At 39.1% G+C, this 22,065-nt stretch overlaps 2 protein-coding genes across 2 annotated transcripts in view; one reads left to right on the top strand and one right to left on the bottom strand.

The window, feature by feature from the left end:
* Positions 1-9,016, top strand: part of LOC308075377 (uncharacterized protein) — a 19,474-nt gene extending 10,458 nt beyond the window's left edge. Inside the window, exons 3-7 of the mRNA XM_080415231.1 lie at positions 497-640; positions 1,712-1,816; positions 3,396-3,599; positions 5,735-5,860; positions 6,731-9,016. Coding sequence (XP_080271357.1) covers positions 497-640; positions 1,712-1,816; positions 3,396-3,599; positions 5,735-5,860; positions 6,731-6,970 — 819 coding nt within the window. The 3' untranslated portion in view covers positions 6,971-9,016. The remainder of the gene's footprint in view (positions 1-496; positions 641-1,711; positions 1,817-3,395; positions 3,600-5,734; positions 5,861-6,730) is intronic.
* The window catches only part of LOC308076156 (nocturnin-like), a 459,509-nt gene that overhangs the window by 332,458 nt on the left and 104,986 nt on the right, over positions 1-22,065 (bottom strand). The window lies entirely within an intron of this gene.

A 22,065-nucleotide genomic window follows, 5' to 3' on the forward strand; every position in this document is an offset into this window, starting at 1 on the left:
AGCTAAGATATAGGCTTATGGCTAGCAACCTCTATTTCAAGTGGTGTTTTCTCTACTTAAGAGTTTTAACTTGACTTCAGTTCTATAAGCTGTAGTTTCCAAACTATTCACTCAATCTTATTAACCAATATATCATTGTTTTGCTATGATTCCCTGCTTTCATATGACATGAAAACATTTAAAAATGCTAGATAGCACCACAAAGTTACAAAGTGCTGAACAGAGCAAGGTTAAAAACAACAAAGCAAGTGAAAGTTGCTCTGTAAAATGTGTGCTTAAGTACAGAGTACATTCAAAAGTACAAAGTGCATTTTCTTTTTTTAATATCAATGCATTTCTGTATTGAAGTTTAAACTGGAAGGACAACCTCAGTCAACTGCAGTCTCTGAAGTGAAGTTTCTATCTCACTTTATTACACGGCTTGGTTGAATACTCGATTCTGATTGGTCAATGATTGAATGATTGATGATGATGATGATGATGATGTTGTGTGCAGCTGATGAAGCTGAATGAGGACTGGGACCAGGTGTATCGTAACGCCACGCTGGGCCTGCAGCACCGAGTGGAGTCCTTGGAGCGCGAGAACTCTGTCCTCAAAGACCTCAACAACAGACTGCTGCTACGACTCGAACACACACAGGTACATACACACACACACACACACACACACACACACACACACACACACACACACACACACACACACACACACACACACACACACACACACACACACACACACACACACAGGTCCGCCCCGGAGATTGGGAGCTCCGCAGTTCGATCCCCACAGCCGAGTAATACCATAGACCATTGGTTCTCAAAGTGGGATCCGAAGGACCCCCAGGGGTCCTTGGTGGGCGTACCAGGGGGTCCCCTAAAATGTGTCAAAATCATTTTAACCACTTTATCCATATTTTACTTTGGCTATTCAAACATAGCAGATCTACAAGCTCATAGCGTGGCACCGAGTGCCACGCTAGGAGCTTGTAGATCTGCAATTTTTGAAAAATCTTTCAATCTTTTTTTTAAAAAGGCGAACATTTTGAACTCAAATCTTTGCTTCTGGGGGTCCCTGGCGCAACATATTTTCAGGTGGGGGTCCACGGCCAAATACATATCAATTTGGGGGTCCACTGCCATGGACTATAAGAATATGACCCAAAGCCTCCATGCGGGGCACTCAGCATCACGGGCTGGATAGGCTCTATGCACAGCAGCAGCTCTTCGCTTCCTTCACAGGTATTACCAATGATACTAATGAAGGCTCTGTTCCATTCTGGTCAAACAGGGGTGCTGCTGTAGTTCTCACTGGAAACACTCTGCTACACCAGTGGGTCTCAAAGTGTGGTCCAGGGACCCTCATGGTTCCTTGAGGGGGTTCCAAATGGAACCCTTACGGGTGTGTAACTCTGAGAGTGTACAAATGGAACCAAATGGACCCACTACAGAAACAGGAGATGTAGGCTCCTGTCCTTAGGGCCGCATGGCTCGGAAACTGTTAGTTCCCAAAGTGACTTAGGCCTACTTATGATTGCTTGTGTTGTGTATCATACTTGTTTACTTGTCTACTATACTGCAGTATTTCTTACTGTACAACAACTGTAATGTACACTGATGGTATTTCCTATAACTGCATTGCAGTGTGCAAAGGATTACTATGAGCAGTCTACACTGATATACACGAATGTAACTGCATGTGGGATTACAGTGTGCCAAGGATTACTATGAGCAGTCTCTGATGGAGGAGCTGAAGAGGAACCAGGACTTGCAGGAGTACATCAGAGTTCTGGAGAGAAGGTTCCACAACGACCAGGTGAGTGGTGAACCCACCGTGTGTCTATGTCAGTCAGTCAGCCAGTCAGTCAGGTACAGTATGACGTAATGGTTAACCACTAAACCCTATACTTAGTGGACCGGAGGTCCCCCAGGGCTCTATACTAGGCCCCTTCCTGTTTTCACTCAAAAGTGAAACCTGCGTATAGCTTCGGCAGACGACTCAAAGCAGCGCCGACTCCTGAGCAGGTGATCAGCCACATGCCCTCTTCAGCAGTGGTGGAAAGTAACTAGGTACATGTACTCAAGTACTGTACTTACGTACAACTTTGAGGCATTTTTACTTTACTTGAGTGTTTCCAATTTTCAATACTTTTACTTCTACTCCACTACGTCTCGGATCCAAATATTGTACTTTTACTCCACCACAATTATTTGAACACTTTAGTTACTAGTTACTTTGCAGATTTTGATTATTATTACAAAACATACATTAACCACTTCAGCCCTATATAAATTTCGCCATTTGAAAACAGCCGATCTACAAGCTCACAATGCGTCGCGATGTGACGCATTGTGAGCTTGTAGATCTGCTATTTTCAAAAGATTTGTATACATTTGAAAACTTCAAATGGGACATTCTGCATAATAAGCATTATTTTTGGTACTTTAAATGTGTAAGTAATATATATATATATATATATTTTGTTTTTTGTTATGTTTAAAAGGTTAAAGTACTATATTCTGATAGTAATCATTGCTACAGAGCGTTTGTTCGGTCACAGGGGTGTCTGCAACTCTTTAGTAAACAGAATATAGTACATTTTCAGGTAGGTGACACAATTATAACAGGGGTACTCAACAGCCGTAACAGGATGTAAATAAATATTTGAATTGTTGTTCTGTTTTTATGTTTATTCTCATGTATGTTTTCATTATGGGGGAGATTTTTCTCCCCCTAGCTTCAGATTGGACGCCTCCCAAGTAATTTAGAACAATAAAAATAAATGTTAAAATAATGAAAAATACTTATTTAATAGAACCTGAACGTCTTTTGCAATGCAGTATTGATACTTTTACTTAAAGGGCAAGACCACTTTGGTAGAAGTTTGGGTTGTGTAGTTACCTTGCCATGATGTCACTCCAAAGGTGGGCAAAACATCTCAACTTCCTGTTGATTTTGCCATTTTTAATAAGTAGAAAACCCGTACTGGATCCGCGGATCCGGATCCAGATCTTCAAATAGTGAAATCAACAGGAAGTTGACATTTTTATTAAAAAAACAAACAGTACTGGGTTTGGTGATGTTATATATTGTCTGAATCAGCTATGTTTGGGTTCATTTATGTGCTAAAAGAGTGCCTTTGAGAGCTGTTTTACCGTACAATGTAAGTCAATGAGGAGCATATTTTGAATTATAAATTTCTAATCAATGGAGCAATTATTTTTTATTTCTTGCCCACCTTTGGAGTTACATCATGGCAAGGTAACTACACAACCCAAACCTCTAGTGGTCTTACCCTTTAAGTAAGAAATGTGAGTACTTTTTCCACCACTGAGTGTCACACAAGAGTAGTGAAAATAGTCGATCTACAAGCTCACATTATTTGTTCCCGTAGGCAGGTGCCCCAGAGTTGCATCCATCCTCCGGTCCGCCAGGTGGCCCCGCAGGGCCTGACTCTAGCCCCGGGCAGCAAACCTCCAGCCATCCGTTCCGGGGCCGAAGCAGCAGTGCCCCCGGTGGTGGAGAGCCGGCGGTGCACACAGACAGCCAGCGAGAGGTTGAGGACCTAAAGGAGCAGCTGGAAGCTCTTAGATGCCAGGTGATAACCATTTCCTTTAAAAGGAGCACTTCACCCATTTTCACCCTTATCTTCATATAACTGGTCCACTCTAAAGGGCCATTCACACCAAGCACGATAACGATGACGATAACTATTATGTTGTTTCTCTTTTACCTGTGGATCACTTTCAGCGTGATTTTATGAACTAGAAACATTAACAGCCAATCAAAATCCATCTGTCACTCACCCTCAGAAAGTTTTGTTATTAACGGAGATGAGGAGACTATTATGAAGCTAACGCTAGCTGGTAGTCTAACTCTAGGTAGGATACAACTATCTCACCTCCTTATAATTAATAATCAGAATCAGATTATCCATATAGCTTGCGTTTTTCAGCACTCAGAGATCTCCCCCCCCCCCTCTCTGTGTGGGCAGTGGACTCTGACACAGCTGGAATGCACAGCACGTTTTGTGCCACTGTTTACAGGACGCATCGTACATTTTTAATTCATGCAAGAACAATGGCTTCTATTTCAGCATGCCAGCTTTCCAGGAATAGAAAGGCTGTAGTTTCCCGTAGCTTGGAATCCCCGTCGATGATGTCACTGGTAGGCAGGTTTCTGAACTATCCACTACCCACCAATGAGATGCACAGTGGACAGAACATTTGCTATCTTATCATGAGCATTAGTGAGGACCAATTACTGTTCATGAAGATGGGTTCAAAATTTATTTTTATGCACTATGTTGGAGTTTTCTTTCAACATTCCTTTTATTGATATTTGGTTTTATTTACAAAAAGAAAAACAGATCTGAGTATTTGCATATCGTCTCTGTCAGACAAAAACCTTGTACTGTATCTCCGTATTTAAACTTTTAATGTTTTTTGTAAATGAATGCCCTATTTCATCATACAAGGCTGCCGACAAGCTCACAACGCGTTGCATCGCGACACGTTGTGAGCTTGTAGATCGGGTATTTTTGCTACTTAAAATTTTGTCTGTGTCTGATCTGTGGATTTTATAAATATTGAACTAATGTAAATTATTAGAGAGCCTCTGACTGAGTAATAATTGGATCCATTGAAACACAGGTTGTTTGTTTCAATTCCTGACATTTTTTGGACATATACAGCTTTGACATTGAGCTTGCTCATGCTGGCTTCTGCCCAGCTGATGATTAGATGGTGAATTGCGCCAAGTGGTTAGTTGTATTTCAGCAACTCATAAACACGTCCTCATCACAACAAAGGTCAGTGGATGAGTGTGTGGCACTAATAGTTAGAGAACCACCATCAGACTGTCGAACAAAGCCTGACCACCACCTGTCACCGGCTGTGACCATGGACTTTTCCTTTTCCTCCTGGATCTACCATGTGGATTTTTACCTGTGAATGCTATCACCCTACCGTATGTGGTCTATTCTATGTGATTGTGAACCTGACAATGCGTTGATACACTTTTGCAACCTAATGTCTAATCTCATGTACATGCCTGCTGCTATGTAGACCTACCAAAGTGTCACCACCTCAGACCTTATGTCTAACCTCATTCATTTTTAAATTGATGATAAAGTAGGGTATGCTTCTAGTGCTTCTACTGGCTAGGTACCGGGTGAAGCCCCGCCCCCTTCCAGCCAGGCCTGTAGAACAGTGGTTCTCAAAGTGGGGTCCGGGGACCTCCGGGGGTCCTTGAGGGAGTTCCAGGGGGTCCCCAGCTAAATGATGGATAGTTAGGAATGGACCCTTATGGGTCTGTAACTCTGAGAGTGTACAAATGGAATCAAATGGACCCTAACGGGTCAATTTGGTTCCATTTGTACACTCTCTCAGAGTTAAATTAACATTGATTTTACAATATAAATTGGGGTCCCAGAGATAGAAATGCCATAAAATGGGGGTCCGTAGCCTAATGCATGTCAAACTGGGGGTCCTTGAAATTAAAATGGTTGAGAATCACTGCTATAGAGCCATGCAAATCTTCTCTTATGGGGGTCCCTGGCATATCTTTTCAAATGCGGGTCTGCGGGCTAATAAGTGTCAATTTGGGGGTCCTTGAAATGAACAAGTTTGAGAACCACTGCTGTAGAAACCAGTGGATGATGTCACTGCTCCCTTGGTCCATATGTTTTTTTTTACTGTCTTATCATTATGACACGGTGTTGTGTGTACACAGAGCCAGGTGTACGAGGCAGACTACCAGACGGAGCATGCAGACCACAAACACACCCTGCAGGAGAACCGCAGGCTCAAGAAGAGGAGGGAGGAGATGCGCCAACAGGTGGCGCTGCTGCAGGAACAGGTGGGAGTACAAAAAAGTCACCAACTGATGTTATTTGCGAATAGATTTGGTGTTATTATTATTATTATTAATGGTGTTATTTGCGAATAGATTAAGCATACAATAAGGTTTAATTGGTTAATGCATGTTTTTACAAGATAATAATCTACTAACTAGTAAATAAAGTCATTTTATCATCTACTCAGGCTTTTGTGAGCCCCCCAGACAGTTTTTAAGTTGCTTGATTCAGTATTTAGATATTTGATATTCATTTTTATCAGACTCGCCCCCACAAACCCATTGTAACTTCAAACTCCATTTTAACCATGTTAGATTCATCAAAAACACCCGTCCTTGGTTCAGGTGACTCATACTGCCCTCCTAATACGTGAGGGGCCGTGTTTTTTTCGATTACTTTTTTCATTTAATTTATTATTTTTGTTGTATTTAGTTTTTTTTCATTTTCCAAAAGAAATATTAAAAATAAATGAAAAAGTAATTGAAAAAACACGTGTTAGAAGGACAATATCAGTCATCAGAACCAATTACGGGTGTTTTCGATAAATGAATGGTTAAAATGAAGTTTGAAGTTACAATGGGTTGTATAGGAAGGGGGCGTGTCGGATAAAATGAATATCAAAAATCTAAATACTGAATCAAGCAGGAATCAAGCTGCTTAAAAACTGTCCGGGGTGCTCCCAAAAGCCTGAATAGACGATAAAATGACCCAAAATGACTTTGAAAGTGAAATATCCCTTTAAGATGTAGTGGAGTAGAAGTATAAAATATTGAGAAATTGACAGACTCAAGTAACATAAAAGTACCTCAAAATTGTACTTGCGTTCAGTACTTGAGTAAATGTACTTAGTTTTGTTGTGCTCCTCCGTGCAGCTGAAGGTGTATGAGGATGACTTCAGGCGGGAGCGCTCGGACAAACAGATCCTCCAGCGCTTGTTGCTGAAGAGAACTCCTCCATCGTCCCAGGAGCACCCTGTTCTCATCCACCGCTGCAACAACGACCAGCAGCCACCGGGTGGCAGCACGAGAGCACAAAGTGGCCCAGAGAGAGCGCCTCCTCCACAGCTACAGATAAAAAAGCACCACCCACTCTGTCCAAAGCACCACGAATAGTGCCCCTGTGTTTGTGCATGTGCGGGCACACACACACACACACAATATTGTACTTTTACTCCACTACAATTATTTGAAACCTTTAGTTACTAGTTACTTTGCAGGTATAAATTATTACATTATAAAACATACATTAACCACTTTAGCCCTATTTTATACCTAGGCTATTTGAAAATAGCCGATCTACAAGCTCTCAACACGTCGCATCGCGACGCGTTGTGAGCTTGCAGATCTGCTATTTTCAAACATTTTGGTACTTTTACTTTTGGTACTTTAATTACATTTTGATACCAATACTTTTGTACTTTTACTCAAGTACAAAAGTACTTTTACTTGTAACAGAGTACTGCATTACTGCAGTATTGATATGTTTACTTAAGTAAAACATTTGAGTACACACACACACACACACACACACACACACACACACACACACACACACACACACGCACAACAGGTTAAATGCACACAGTAATAGATGGACACAAATAAATCATATGAGCACGCGCACGCACGTGCATCTGTAATTTCATTAAGAATTAATGTCCATCCATCAAATGTATGTTCTACTTCATGATATCACTGAGAACCACGTAGGATACATACTAGATTACTAATTGTCCTTACAATTTATGCAATCAAACCAGGGGTCAAAGTGCGGTCCGGGGAACCCCAGGCGACCTTGAGGGGGTTCCCAGCCAAATGTGTCAATATAGCATCAAAATCAGTTTAACCACTTTAACCTTATATAGGGGGCGGCAGTGACTCAGGGGTAGAGTGGCCGGGTAGAGTGAACTGGAAACCGCAAGGTTCCCAGTTCGATCCCGGGCTGGGGGGCTCTCCCAGAGTTAGTGTCGAAGTGTCCTTGAGCAAGACGCTGAACCCCTAATTGCTCCCGATGAGCAGGTTGGTGCCTTGCATGGTTTCCTCTGCCATTGGTGTATGAATGTGTGTGTGTGTGTGTGTGTGTGTGAATGGGTGAATGTAATGCACAATCTATGTAAATCGCTTTGGATAAAAGCGCTATATAAATGCACCATTTACCATTTTTACCATATACAAACAGCCGATCGACAAGCTCACAAAGTGTTGCGATGTGACGAGCTTGTAGATCTGCTATTTCCAAAGAATCTCACCCTGTGGAAGCCTTGATCTCCTGGAATTTCAGGGATGCGACAAAAACTAAAACTAGAAAACTGCCATGTATTTAGGGTGTCACAGAGTGTTAGAGAAAAAATAAGTGGTTTAAGTATTCCCATAAGTTATAAACATGATTATGTTACCATGAAATTATGAACAAATTACAGGAAAGAAAGCATGATTATGTTATCATGAAATTATGAACAAATTACAGGAAAGAAAGCATAGCTATTATATAGTAGGCTATATCGTGTATATAGTGTGAATGATATTTTATGTATTGCATTCATAATAAGTTATAATAGTGACAAACACAGACAGACAGACAGACAGACAGACAGACGGGTTCATGTATGTTGATGTCACTAGAATCAACTCTGTTACTCTTCCTCAACTCTTCCATTAAAATGACATTACATTTCCAGTGTGTGTATTGATTATCATCTACCTCTGAGCACCTGATTGTTGTTGTGCATGATCAGACCCATGCAGCGCTCCTATTTTCCTTAATGAGCAACATTTGTATTGTCATTTTTAGATTAGACTTTCAGAGGTTGCCATCCTTCCATTCAGAGCTGTAATATTCATAGATAGTTAAATATAAAGTATATAGATATATATTAGGCAGTTAATCCTAGTTTGAGTTTGTATTTGTATTTTTACACAGCTTCAAACTATTTGAACCTTCTATGACCTCCCAACTTCCAAGTGCTATTTGGCATATTTGCAGCATCACCTTCATTCCTACACAGGCATTTGAAAGTAATGACAGTGATAGTGAAGGCTCAGATAGGGAGAACCAGGGTAAAACATAGAAAAAGGCCTACATAGACAGAGGTGTTGCCACCAAGCCAATCATAGGAACCAATACAGCCATCCCGTTACAACTCACAACCTAAAACGGCAGCAACAGACATCATGTAGATTGACAACAGCCTTTAATTCCAAAAACGACAATAGAGCATCAGCCTGAACCACATTAGTATATAACACAAGCAGCAGCAGCAAATAAATAACTAGGAAGAAAGAAAGAAGGAAAGAAAGGAATGAGGAACAGGCCTACATAGACAAAGGTGTTGTCACCAAGCCAATCATATTGAACTAATACAGCCTCCCTGACACAACTTAGAACAACAGCCACAAACACAACAATATTGTAGATTCAGACTTCAATTCTAATTGAATCTTTGGAATTTAAGGCAACATGAGGTAAAAAAAATAAAAAATAAACCTCTAGCTTAACCTTGAACGGAAATAGCAAACTCGCACAGTTCAAGTGACCAAGAGCCACACACATACTGTATAGACTATAGAGTAACAGTTACACTGTAACCTGTCACAACTCACTAGCTTCAACAGCAGAAACAACACTACACACAACACTGTAGATTCACAGCAGACTTAAATTCCAGAGCCTGAAACGGTCACAGACAATTACATTGCCACCCAGTCACTGGGTCCCAATTCAGCCCGAATCCCATTTGTGTACACACAGCACGCAGCACAATATGACAGCAATAGAAATAAAAATGACACAGATGAGTTCCCGGATTGAATGGGTAAATTAGATGTTCATACTTGTTGGTGGAGTGACTGTAGCTGACCACCTCGGCCAGGATCCACTGCTCGTCTCCGTCCACCCTGGCTGCCCCCATGTCCCCCTGCTTGGCAGTGGTGGAGAAAGTACAAAGATATTTTACTTAAGTAAACGTAGCAATACCACAATATAAAAATACTGTTCCAAGTAAAAGTTCTGTGTTCAAAATGTTACTTGGGTGAAAGTACAAAAGTATTGGCTTCACAATATACCTAAAGTACCAAAAGTGAAAGTACTAAAATGTTAGAAAATAGCAGATCTACAAGCTCACAACGCGTCGCATGTGTTGTGAGCTTGTAGATCGGCTATTTTCAAATAGCCTATGTACAGTATAAAATATGGCTAAAGTGGTTAATGTAAGATTTTATTTATAATATAATAATTTATATCTGCAAAGTAACTTCTAACTAAAGTTTTCAAATAATTGTAAAAGTACAATATTTGCCTCTGAGATGTAGTGGAGTAGAAGTAAAAGTACAGAAAATTGGAAATACTCCAGTAAAGTAAAAAATACCTCAACATTGTACTTTAGTTACTTTACAGCACTGCTGGGGTGGCACCGCACAGTGGGGGAGGACTGCAGGGGCAGAGATGAAGACAAGTTCACAGGCAACACTCTAAATGTGTGTGTGTGTATGTATTTGTTAGATCTTTTTGAAACCCAGTCTCAGAGCTTTACCCTTTTAACAATTAACTTTTTTTTTTAAACAAAAGATATCACTATCACTGTTGATTCAACATTTCACTTTTGTTTATATTATTTATGTATTTTAAATATATTATTTATATATATATTTTTTAATGTATGTAATAAAACGGGAAGAAAACAAAACAAACAAAAAAAGCAAAAAAACAAAAACAAAACAAAAACAACCAACCAACAATCTCGTGATCGACAATCTTCAAACAGGCCTGGCACTGACTGACTGCACCAGGGATGCCATGTCCGCTTATTATAAGCGACTTTGGGCTTGTTTTTCCTGTTAAGTTGCTTGTAAATATCTGTAGTTGCGGTTATGCATATATTATTATTGTTTGTCATTAATTGTTTTGATGAATTGAATACACAGTACCACAATGAAAACGCTGCGTTTGCTTGTTAATAAAGTATTCAATCAATCAATCAATCAATCAATCAATCAATCAATCAAATTAAGAGTACCTTCAGGTGGTTGCAATTCGAAACTGGCCCCTGTAAAAGTCATAACCTAACGCCCCCTCGCCCCCCCCCCGCCCCACGCCCCCTTCGAACTTTTTACTGTACATATTTTTTGTTTTTCTTATTTTTCATTTCTAAACTGTTTATATGATGTTCTGCATGTCACCATGTTCTGCATGTCACCCCCCCCCCCCTTTACCTACCCCCCCCCCCTCCTAAAACTGTCTATTGTACATATATCTTGTTTTTCATACCAGTAACCTGTAAGCTGATTGCATGACGTTCTGCACAGTAGTGTATATTTGTATGTCTTCTTAAATGTCACCAGGATTTGAGTGCACGGGGATCTCATTTTAAATAAGCAAAGTGCTTTTATGAGCGATCCAGTTTAGAGGACCTTGTATGTACTGTCTGTTACCATGTCTTTCTAAATAAAGTATCAATCAATCAATCAATCAATTTAATGTCACTATGAATTGAGTACAAAAGGACCCCAATTGAAACAAGCCAATGCGCTTTCTTGGGCTTTTTAATCCTATATAGTTGACCTTGTATTTGAACTGACTGTACTTTCATGTGTTTTTTCTTCTGCAAATAATCAATCAATCAATTTAGGTTTAAAAGCGCTCATTTGGTTGCTTATTTTGGGCTTGTTTTCCTAGACCTGGCTGGTTGCTTATACTTCTCACAAAATTTGGCAACACTGGAGTGGAGGGCGACTAATCGATCCCAGCTCCACAGATAGCGGGCAGACACACTGCTGTTTAAAATGTCTTTCCACAGAGTATTATTATCTAGAGCCGTTTGGACGAGCAGAGGTGAGATGACATGTTTATAATACTGTTATAACAACGTCACGTTTTGTCTCCAGTGTTTTAAAACCACTGTGTCCTGGAATCCCTGCTGATGTGTAGGTCTGACCTTAGCTTAGCTTAGCATCATCATTTAGCCGTAATGTTGGTGAAGGACTTGTTGAACTAATTGGTTCATTTGTAATGATGATACTAATTGGTTAATTTGTTGATTGGTTCAATTGTTGATTGGTTCATTTGTAATGATGATACTAATTGAATATCTGCGGCTTTAACCCAGCCTCTGGTTACCTACAGCAGTGGTTCTCAAACTTTTTCATGTCAAGGACCCCCAAATTGACACTTATTAGCCCGCTGACCCCCATTATATGCCAGGGAACCCCATAAGAGAAGATTTTTATGGCTCTATAGCAGTGATTCTCAACCATTTTAGGACCCCCAGTTTGACATGTATTAGGCTACGGAGCCCCATTTAATGGCATTTCTGTTCCTGGGACCCCAATTTCTATTGTAAAATATATGTTAATGTAACTCTGAAAGTGTACAAATGGAACCAAATGGACCCGTTCCATTTGTACACCCTCAGAGTTACATACCCATAAGGGTCCATTCCTAACTATCCATCATTTAGCTGGGGACCCCCTGGAACTCCCTCAAGGACCACTTTGAGAACCACTGACCCACAGCATTGGTTCTCAATTGGTTCTCCCCCCCAGGGGTACCAGGGGGTCCCCAACAAAATGTGTGAACACATCACAATCATTTTAACCTTTTATACTTTGGCTATTTTAGAAAAATAGTGAGCATTTGTGCAAATCTTTGAATATATATATTTTGTAAAGCGAACATTTGTAACTCAAATCTTTGCTTCTGGGGGTCCCTGGAACTAAATATGTTGAGATGGGGAGGACCCCTGTTTGCGCCACAGACCCCCATAAGTGCCCCAGCTAAATGATTGAATGGGAACCATTTTACTTAATTCAGAGGGTACTCCCATTTTTTATTCAAGTAAAAGTATCAATACTGCAATGTAGACATACTCTTATCACAAGTAAAAGTCCAGAATTAAAAATTGACTTGAGTAAAAGTTCAAAAGTATTGGTATCAATATGTACCTAAAGTACCAAAAGTAGAAAGTGCTCATTATGCAGACTGTCCCATTTCACAAGTTTTCAAATATATATAAAAAAAACTTTTGAAAATAGCATATCTACAAGCTTGTGAGCTTGTAGATAATATTTGCCTCTGAGATGTAGAGTAGAAGTAAAAGTACTGAAAATTGGAAATACTCCAGTAAAGTAAAAACACCTAAAAATTACAGTACAGTACAATTACTTAGTTACTTTACACAAGTGGTATCCATCTAGAATAGATTAAAGTTCTGAGTCGCCACGACTGATTCCAGTCATTTTTAGATTAGAAAGTATTAAAATGGGTGAAATTAGCAATAGAATACATGTTATATTGCTTAAATTGTAAAATGGTGTTCAGAGGCATCTTCCATAAAACCCAGATGGTCTTCTTTCAATCAATTATTTCAACTGGTTGGCTGTATGTAGAACAGTAGGAGCATGGGTTTAATGAACATAACTCTACATATTGTGCTAATCGTTTAGGAGAAACGGCACTAGTGTGGAGGATTCCTTTCACACAGTTTCACAAATCACAGATTGGGACGGCCTAACAAAAATGTTCAGTCAAGATTCGTGAGATTTTGTTTTTGCTTTAACCCATGAATCTCAAACTATTTTGTTCTAGGGACCCCCCAGAAGCAAAGCAAACATTTTCAAGATTTTTCAAAAATAGCAGATCTACAAGCTCGTAGCACGGCACTCAGTGCCGCGCTATGAGCTTGTAGATCTGCTATTTTTGAATAGCCAAAGAAATCAAAAAATGACACAGATACGTTCCCGGTCTTTATGGGTTAAGCCCTGAATTCCTTCCATTGGCAGCCCTCTTTGTGAAATAGAATTAGGGCTGCCACTAATGATTATTTTCTTGGCGATTATTCTATTGATTTACTTTTTTGATTAATTGAATAATCAAGAAACATGTTTTTGAATAATTGTATCTTTATATATATCAGCGTCAACGCGAACTTTTTTATGGATTTTTCATAATTGATGTAATCGATCAGCCTGATAAAATAAATAGATAAAATAAATGAAAAATATAATTGAAAAAACACGGCCTCCTCACGCATTAGAGGGACAATATCAGTCACCAGAACCAAGGACATGTGTTTTGAATGAGTCTTACACGGTTAAAATGGAGTTTGATATGGGTTTGTATAGGAAGGGGTCGTGTCTGATAAAAACAATATCAACAATCTAAATAAATATTGAATCTAGCAACTTAAAAATTGTCTGGGGTGCACACAAAATCCAGAGTAGACGTTAAAATAAGTGTTTTCAATTATAATACCTATTTAATTATTTCAATATTATTATCAATATAATATGTATGTGAGCATGTAGATCTGCTATGTTTGCTACTTTTGCACAACACAACAAAGTAGGGCTTTCATTTGCAAAAGCAACGTACACCATACGTTGAAATATAAGAGATGCTGCCCGACAGCAAATCATTTTAAAAGATACTCAAATGGCGGAGAGATGAGATCGTCCATGGGGCCGGGGAAACATACTTCGATTATGTGGTTTGGTCCTTCATGCACGCTTCTCTTTGCACTTTGCAGTTGGAACCAGGTCTGCGTTCACAGCCTCCAAGCCAGACGGTAGCAGCCCGAACTGGCTGCGAGTGGGCCTGGCCTTTGGGACATCTGCTGTCCTCTGGGGCCTGGTAATCTCACCCACACGATCACAATACACACACAAAGTAGTGCGCCAAGTACAGAGCCCCGGGGGAAGTTAGAGCGATTTCGATGAATGATGGGAACGCCGACAGCCAATCGGAATCCATCCCAATGTACAGGGACTCTCGTACAACATGTACGTTGACAGAACGTTATTGTTTGTCAGTGTGGATGTTTTAATCCATTAAGACCGGGAACGCATCTGTGTGTCATTTTTAGATTTCTTTGGGCTATTCAAAAATAGCAGATCTACAAGCTCATGAGCTTGTAGATCTGCTATTTTTGAAAAATCGAGATTTTGTTGGCAAATCTTTGAATATATGTTTTTGTAAAGCAAACATTTGTGACTCAAATCTTTGCTTCTAGGGGTCCCTATTACAAAACATTTTGAGATGGGGTCTGCGGCCAAATGCATATAATTTTGGGGGTCCTTGACATGAAAATGGAAAAGAACCACTGATATAGAAACTTAAGTTTAAAAAAAAACTGTTAGGATTCAGAAGACATTTGTAGAATCCCCAGAAGCAAAGATTTGCGTTACAAATGTTTGCTTTACAAATATACATATATATTCAAAGATTTGCACAAACTTTCACGATTTCTCAAAAATAGCAGAAAGCGCCGCGCTCTGAGCTTGTAGGTCTGCTATTTTTGAATAGCCAAAGAAATAAAAAAATTAGACAGATTCTTTCTACTAGGCCCCATCCTTTTTCCTTCTACACCAAATACCGTCATCTAAAATAGCCACTCTATTAGCTACGCTAGGGTTCAATCTCAGTGTCTCTTCAAGGTTCAAGGTTCAAGTTTATTAATGTCCCAGAAGGGCAATTGGGTTTACAGCCAGAGTAGTGGTTTAAAACATACAGACAGTACAGGACAACAGCAGACATGAAACACCATAGCATAAAAACATAGGTCTGGGCACATCTAGTGCAAGTGATAATAAAGGAATTATAAATCTTATCGATGCAGTCATGCAGAACCAATGTATTTCTAATGACCACTAATACATTGATTAGTCTGATTAACCACTTATTTTATACATTGTTGTGCCATGGTCGTATACAAATAGCGAATACAACCGATCTGAGCATGTACATTTGATATTTCGAATATTGGAGGAAAATCGATTATCCTATTAACTCTTTGACTGCCAGAGTATTTTCATAAAGTACTCCCCCAGTGCCAGCAATTTTCGTGTTTTTTTATTTTTATATTTTGAATTTTTCTCATGAAAATAATTTAAGGGGACATAATGTAAAGACCCAGCACAAATCCGCCACTAGAGTGCAGCACATGACTGCTTGATCAGGTCGTTGGGTCTCTCTCAGCCTTCTTGATAGATTAGACAGGGAAAAACATGAAAACGGAAGTGACGTCGTCCCAGATTGTTTTGATCGCCAAAATGCCGTCGTGATACACGACGGCGATGACTGATCGTCACCCAGACCATAGATTATAGAAGAGAAACTGTCCGTTTGTCCGTCATACCGTGTGAAAGACCGTTTATTTACCTATTTTGGACGAAAATGACTGGGGAAAAGAATCAAAAACCGGAAACGGAATCCAGGTCATGAAACCGGATGCAGATGTCCGTGAAGTAAGTGGAACTCGAGAATAACATTGAATATTAAGCAGCATAGCGCAATCAGAGATTAAACAATGAACGCGCGTCGACGGCCAACTGGACAAAGTAGCACTTGACGCGTTATCGCGTCGTCCGCAGTCAAAGAGTTAAAATCAACCTAATGATAAAGACCTAATCCTAATGATAATGAATAATACATTCAGTAAGTAGGAAATGGACCTAGTGATGTCATCACTGGAGGTGAGGGGTTATTGAAGGTATATTTGAATGACATGTCTACTTTGTTTTTTGTTCATTTATTATTCATTTGTTCCATATCCATAGCTCTTCAAGCAGCACAGCACAGATGTACATGAGTACAAAGTCAGGAACGGACTCGAGTGAAACCCCAACACCACTATGTAAGTTTGACTGACAACGGAAAGGTTTCAATCCTTTATGCTTGTCATTATCAAAAACAAACAATAGCTCTGTATTCTGATGGTATTCGTTGCTAGAGAGTGCGTGTTCAGTATAATTTGGTACAATATGTACCAATTGTATCCAATCGGGAGAGAGAACTCATACAGGATGCAGGACAAACAAGTGGAAATTGGAAGTCATGACACTAAGAAATTGGCAGATAAAATTGGAACTGGAACTAGGCCTCTCACAATTATTACATAATCGTCTAATCGCAATTATTTGAGATAATCGCAATTATTTATGCATAATCTACAAAATGCAATGTCTACATGTTGAACATTTTTCACACATTTTCAAATGTAAAAAAAACTGAAATGTAATGCGTTGTAAGCTTGTAGATCAGCTATTTCTGCTTTTTGTTAATAAACGTTATGTTTAACTATTAATATGTTAGTTTCTATATATATTTATATATATATTCTATATTTAAATTATTTGTCACATCTGCACTGTGCAATTCTTCTATTACAAAGTCTAAAAGGCAAACTGATTTATTTTATTTTATTCATAATGTTCCAATGTTCAATGCCAAACACACAATTAAATTGTTAATCGCAATTATTTGAGTGACAATAAATCGTCAACTTAAATTTGTAATCGTGACAGCCCTAACTGGAACACTACAATTGACGTTAAATAAATTAAAGAGCTGGGGGGACCCCTGTTACTGAACCAAAACTCTATAGCAATGATTACTATCAAAATATTGACAATACATTTAACTCGGAGTATACTAATGTACATACATTTGTACACTCTTGAGGATTTTACTGTCTAGGTTTTTGGAATGAGAAAGAGACTTCGTTCTAATGTTCAAGGGAGGTGTTTCTCATCTGGTTTTTCACGGGGACCCACATTTTTCTTTCACCAGGAAGTGAAGAATATATTTTTATGGCTATGTTTGTTCCTCAATTGAAGTTGTTAATTATCTGCAAACTTGTCAGAACACAGTTAAGATAGATATTGATCCCGTGAGGGAAATTCAGTTGTCATAGCAACACTGCAGTAGGAAACACAGGACACATACCAATATGCGTAGACACTTTCAGTGGTAGAAAGTGGATACATAATATCAAAAAAGGTCATTTACGGTCTGTCCAGGCTGTTTGCATGGTGTGTGAGCTATTAACCGGTATGACTAGAAATGTAGTCAATAAACACAGTAGCATCAGTAGTATAGACAACTATGTACAGTCAATCTTTAGTGGATGAATGAAGAATACACTCTATCAAGTAAAATGTTTAGAAACAAACGACTGATGACGTCATACTCAGGCAGTGGTGGGAAAAAGTACTCAAATGTTTTGTTTCAAAAGTATTAAAAGTGTCAATACTGCAATGTAGAAGTACTCGGTTACAAGTAAAAGTCCGGAATTAAAAATGTACTTGAGTAAAAGTACAAAAGTATTGGTATCAAAATGTACTTAAAGTACCAAAAGTAAAAGTACTGAAATGTTTGAAAATAGCAGATCTACAAGCTCACAACGCGTCGCGATGCGACGTGTTGTGAGCTTGTAGATCAGCTATTTTACAATAGCCTAGGTATAAAATAGGGCTAAAGTGTTTAATGTATGTTTTATAATAATAATGATTTATATCTGCAAAGTAACTAAAGTTTTCAAATAATTGTAGTGGAGTAAAAGTACAATATTTGCCTCTGAGATGTAGTGGAGTAGACTAGAGAATTGGAAATACTCCGGTAAAGTAAAAGTACCTCAAAATTGTACTTAAGTACAGTACTTGAGTAAATGTACTTAGTTACTTTACACCACTGTACATTACGTGAACAATAATACAAGCAATCACATCTCAAACAACCTAACCAGTATAGACAATTGACACTAGAGGGCAGCACACCACTTACTTTAACTCTTCAAGCAGATCAATAATGGGTGACCAGACCTCCTGTTTGACAGAATGAATCCTTCTTTCCGAATGCAACACACCTCCCAACTCATTTAAACACACATTAAAGGACGACTTCACCGATTTTCAACCTATCTTCATTTAATTGGTCCTCACTAATACTCATGATAAAATGGTACAATTTTTTTCTACTCGGTCTGTGTCTCAGAGGAGGGCTGTGGACAGTTCAGAGTCCCGTCTACCAGTGACATCATCAATGGGAAATCCAAGCTAATAGAAACTGCAGGCTTTCTATTCCTGGAAAGTTGCAATGCAATAAAAGAAGCCATTGTTCTCGTGTTAATAAAAATCTAAATTAAAAAAATGAAATCTTGTTGGAAAAAAAAATCATGCGTAACGATGATGTCACTGGTAGACGGGTTTCTGGACTGTCCACAGCCCTCCTATGAGACACAGACCGAGTAGAAAGAAATGGTACCATTTTATCATGAGTATCAGTGAGGACCAATTATATGAAGATAGGTTGAAAATCGGTGAAGTCGTCCTTTAAACATATGATGATGTTCTGATTTCCACGACTGAAGAATTAGTTTCCTGGCTAACGGACTAGATAGTAAAATGGGTTTTACTGTCTAGCCTGGGATTCATATGTATTTCTAACCATACCCGGCTCCACCACACCAAAAAGTGTGGTTAATGGGACAGGGGGGAAATGGCTCTTAAAAGCTTTAGCAAGGAAAGAAAATAGATGACTACAAATATGTTGTAGTTTATGACATTGTACAAATTGATGAGACAAATTCCCTTGATCTATGGAGCATTTCCCACACATAGGAGAATATTTTGTGTAATTTAGTTGGAGAGAAGTGCAGTCTATGAACAAATTTAAACTGAATCACCTTATTGCAACATAACAAGCTGTGAATAAAGGGGGGGGGCTGCTTCTTATTCTAATTGAATGTCTTTTCCTTTACAGGGAATCCATCTTACCTGAAGGATGCATTTACTCGTTTCTGTTTTCAATGATTCCTGAACCCTCACATAACACCTATTTCTGTACATAATAAAGATGTTACTGTGTAATATATGGGAGGTGCAGTGTGATGTTCTTTCAATCCCATAATCGAAACCAAGATTTCAGGGTTTTATTTTTACATACTGGGCTTTACATTGGAAAATATGACCAGTTATAAAGAAAAAGGAAACCTGATTTCCCTGGTCATTTCATCAACGATCCATCATTTGATTTTACAACCAGCAAAATAATTGAATGATGAAAATGAGAGTACCCAACTATTGTCTACACAAGAGGAAATGAATCCATTCATAGTCATTATGGTATCCCCTGTGTTTTCAGTTTGTCACCTGTCTTTATTTGAGGTTGTTTACAGTACTGTCACAAACCCCCCCCTTGCTGAGTCTAAACACTGTTTCTTGTGTGACATGTGTTTCAGCTAAACAGCTGAAACACTATTTCCAGCTGTTCCACTGTTCCTCGCCGTAAATCAGCTAAAAATACATTATTTTGGTGTGTGTTAGTATAGCATGGAATAACCATATGATACAAGGACTTGCCCAGCTACTTGTCTTGTTGTCTACAAATTGCAAAATGCAATTGATTCTCCACTTTTTTTTTTCACATAATGTGCTAAATTCTTGTTTTATGCAATTGATTCTCCACTTTTTTTAAATTCACATAATGGTTACAATATATATTTCTATGGATGTTGCCCGGGCCATAAATAACAGACACATTATTTGCAGGCCAAATTATATGTTGTCACCTGTGACAAACTTACAGCTTGAATGTGTGTGTGTATATATATAGCATAAAGCTAACCATACCGAGTGTCCTTGTAACTCACTCATGTGGACTCCATGACGTGACGCAGGCTACTTTAAACGGGTTGGGTGACCTTTGGTTCTTCCTATAGGCTACGAAAGGAGTTTTCCAGGAATGAGGGGATGCAAAGTACACTTCTGAGCATTATTCAGTGTAAACAGTAAACACAGTACTCTACAGCAGTGGTTCTCAAACACTTTCATGTCAAGGAACCCCAAATTGATATTTATTCGGCCGTGGACCCCATCTTAACATATTTTGTGCCAGATTTTTTTTATACATATTTCAAAATTCCAAATTTTTCAAGATTTTTGTAAATGTTTTGAAAATAGCCAAAGTATAAAATAGGGTTAAATAAAGTGGTAGAACTGATGTTGATGCTATGTTAACTAATTTGGTTGGAGACGCCCTGGAACCCCTTCAAGGACCCCTGGGGTCCCCGGACCCCACTTTGAGAACCACTCTGGTTTACAGGGCTGTACTAATCTGATTATTAGCGTGTATGATGGGGGGATGATATCAATATCGGCTGTGTGGTTCTCAAAGTGTGGTCCAGGGGTCTTTGAAGTGGTTCCAAGTGGTGCTCAGCTAACGGCTAATAGTTAGGTACCAAATGCCATGGACCCGGGTTCGTAACTCTTGAGTGTGCTATTTGCACACACTCAAAGTTATGGGGGTCCTTGAAATTAAAATGTTTTGAGAATCACTGGAATACGGCTATATGGGCGCATCAGCCTATAGGTTCAGAATTATGTCATGCAAAAATAGTCAGATAGGCTACTGATGACAAGTAGCCCTGCCTCAAGCTCATATAACCGCAATATTTCCCCTGGACAAGTGAGGGTTCCTTCTAGGATGAGTGGTAGGTGTATGAGTACAAGTACTGTACGTAGGTACAATTTTTTTATTTATTTTTAATTGACTGCATTATTTTCAACTTTCAGACTTTTACTTCTACTCCACTACATCTCAGAGGCAAATATTGTACGTTTTACTCCACTACAATCATTTGAAAACTTTAGTTACTAGTTACTTTGCAGATTTTGATTATCATTACAAGACATGCATTAACGACTTTATCCCTATATACTTTGGCTATTTGAAAATAGCAGATCTACAAGCTCACAATGCATTGCAAGAATTTTTTAATTAATTTTGAACTTGTGAAATGGGACATTCTGCATAATGACAGAGTACTTTCACTTTTGGTACTTTAAGTACATCTTGATGCCAATACTTTTGTATTTTGAATTCCGGACTTTTCCTTAAACAGAGTATTTCTACATTGCAGTATTGATCCTTTTACTCAAGTAAAACAAATGTGAGTACTTTTTCCCACCACTGACGGAGAGCAGCTTTTAAACGAGGTCACCTTTGTGTTCGGGGGCATGTCAGGCTCCATGGAGACCATATGACCTGGGCGGGTCTATCATGTTCACCTCACGCGTGTTGCGTGGATTTGACATCTTCGTGCATGTGTGTGGGTCGCGTGCGTGCTATTCTGAAGACGGGGCGTGGTTTGCATAATTTATGCGTCAGAGAGAGTGACGGGGCTAGCGCACAATCCCTCGCTCTACACAGCTCTACACTACATGCAACCACATAGGGCAGTGTTGCCAGATTTTGTGAGGGAACAAGCAACCAGGTCTATGAAAACAAGCCCAAAAGAAGCACCTATTATAGGCCACATCATGAGCACTTTAAACCTATGCTAAATACTGTACATTGGATTTTTGAGAATAGCTCAGCTTGTAGATCCGCTATTTTCTAAAGAATCTTGGAAAATATGACCAGTTAAAAAGAAAAATGA

Source organism: Gymnoscopelus braueri, assembly GCF_963280865.1.
Source record: "Gymnoscopelus braueri genome assembly, chromosome: 20".
Lineage (NCBI taxonomy): Eukaryota > Metazoa > Chordata > Actinopteri > Myctophiformes > Myctophidae > Gymnoscopelus > Gymnoscopelus braueri.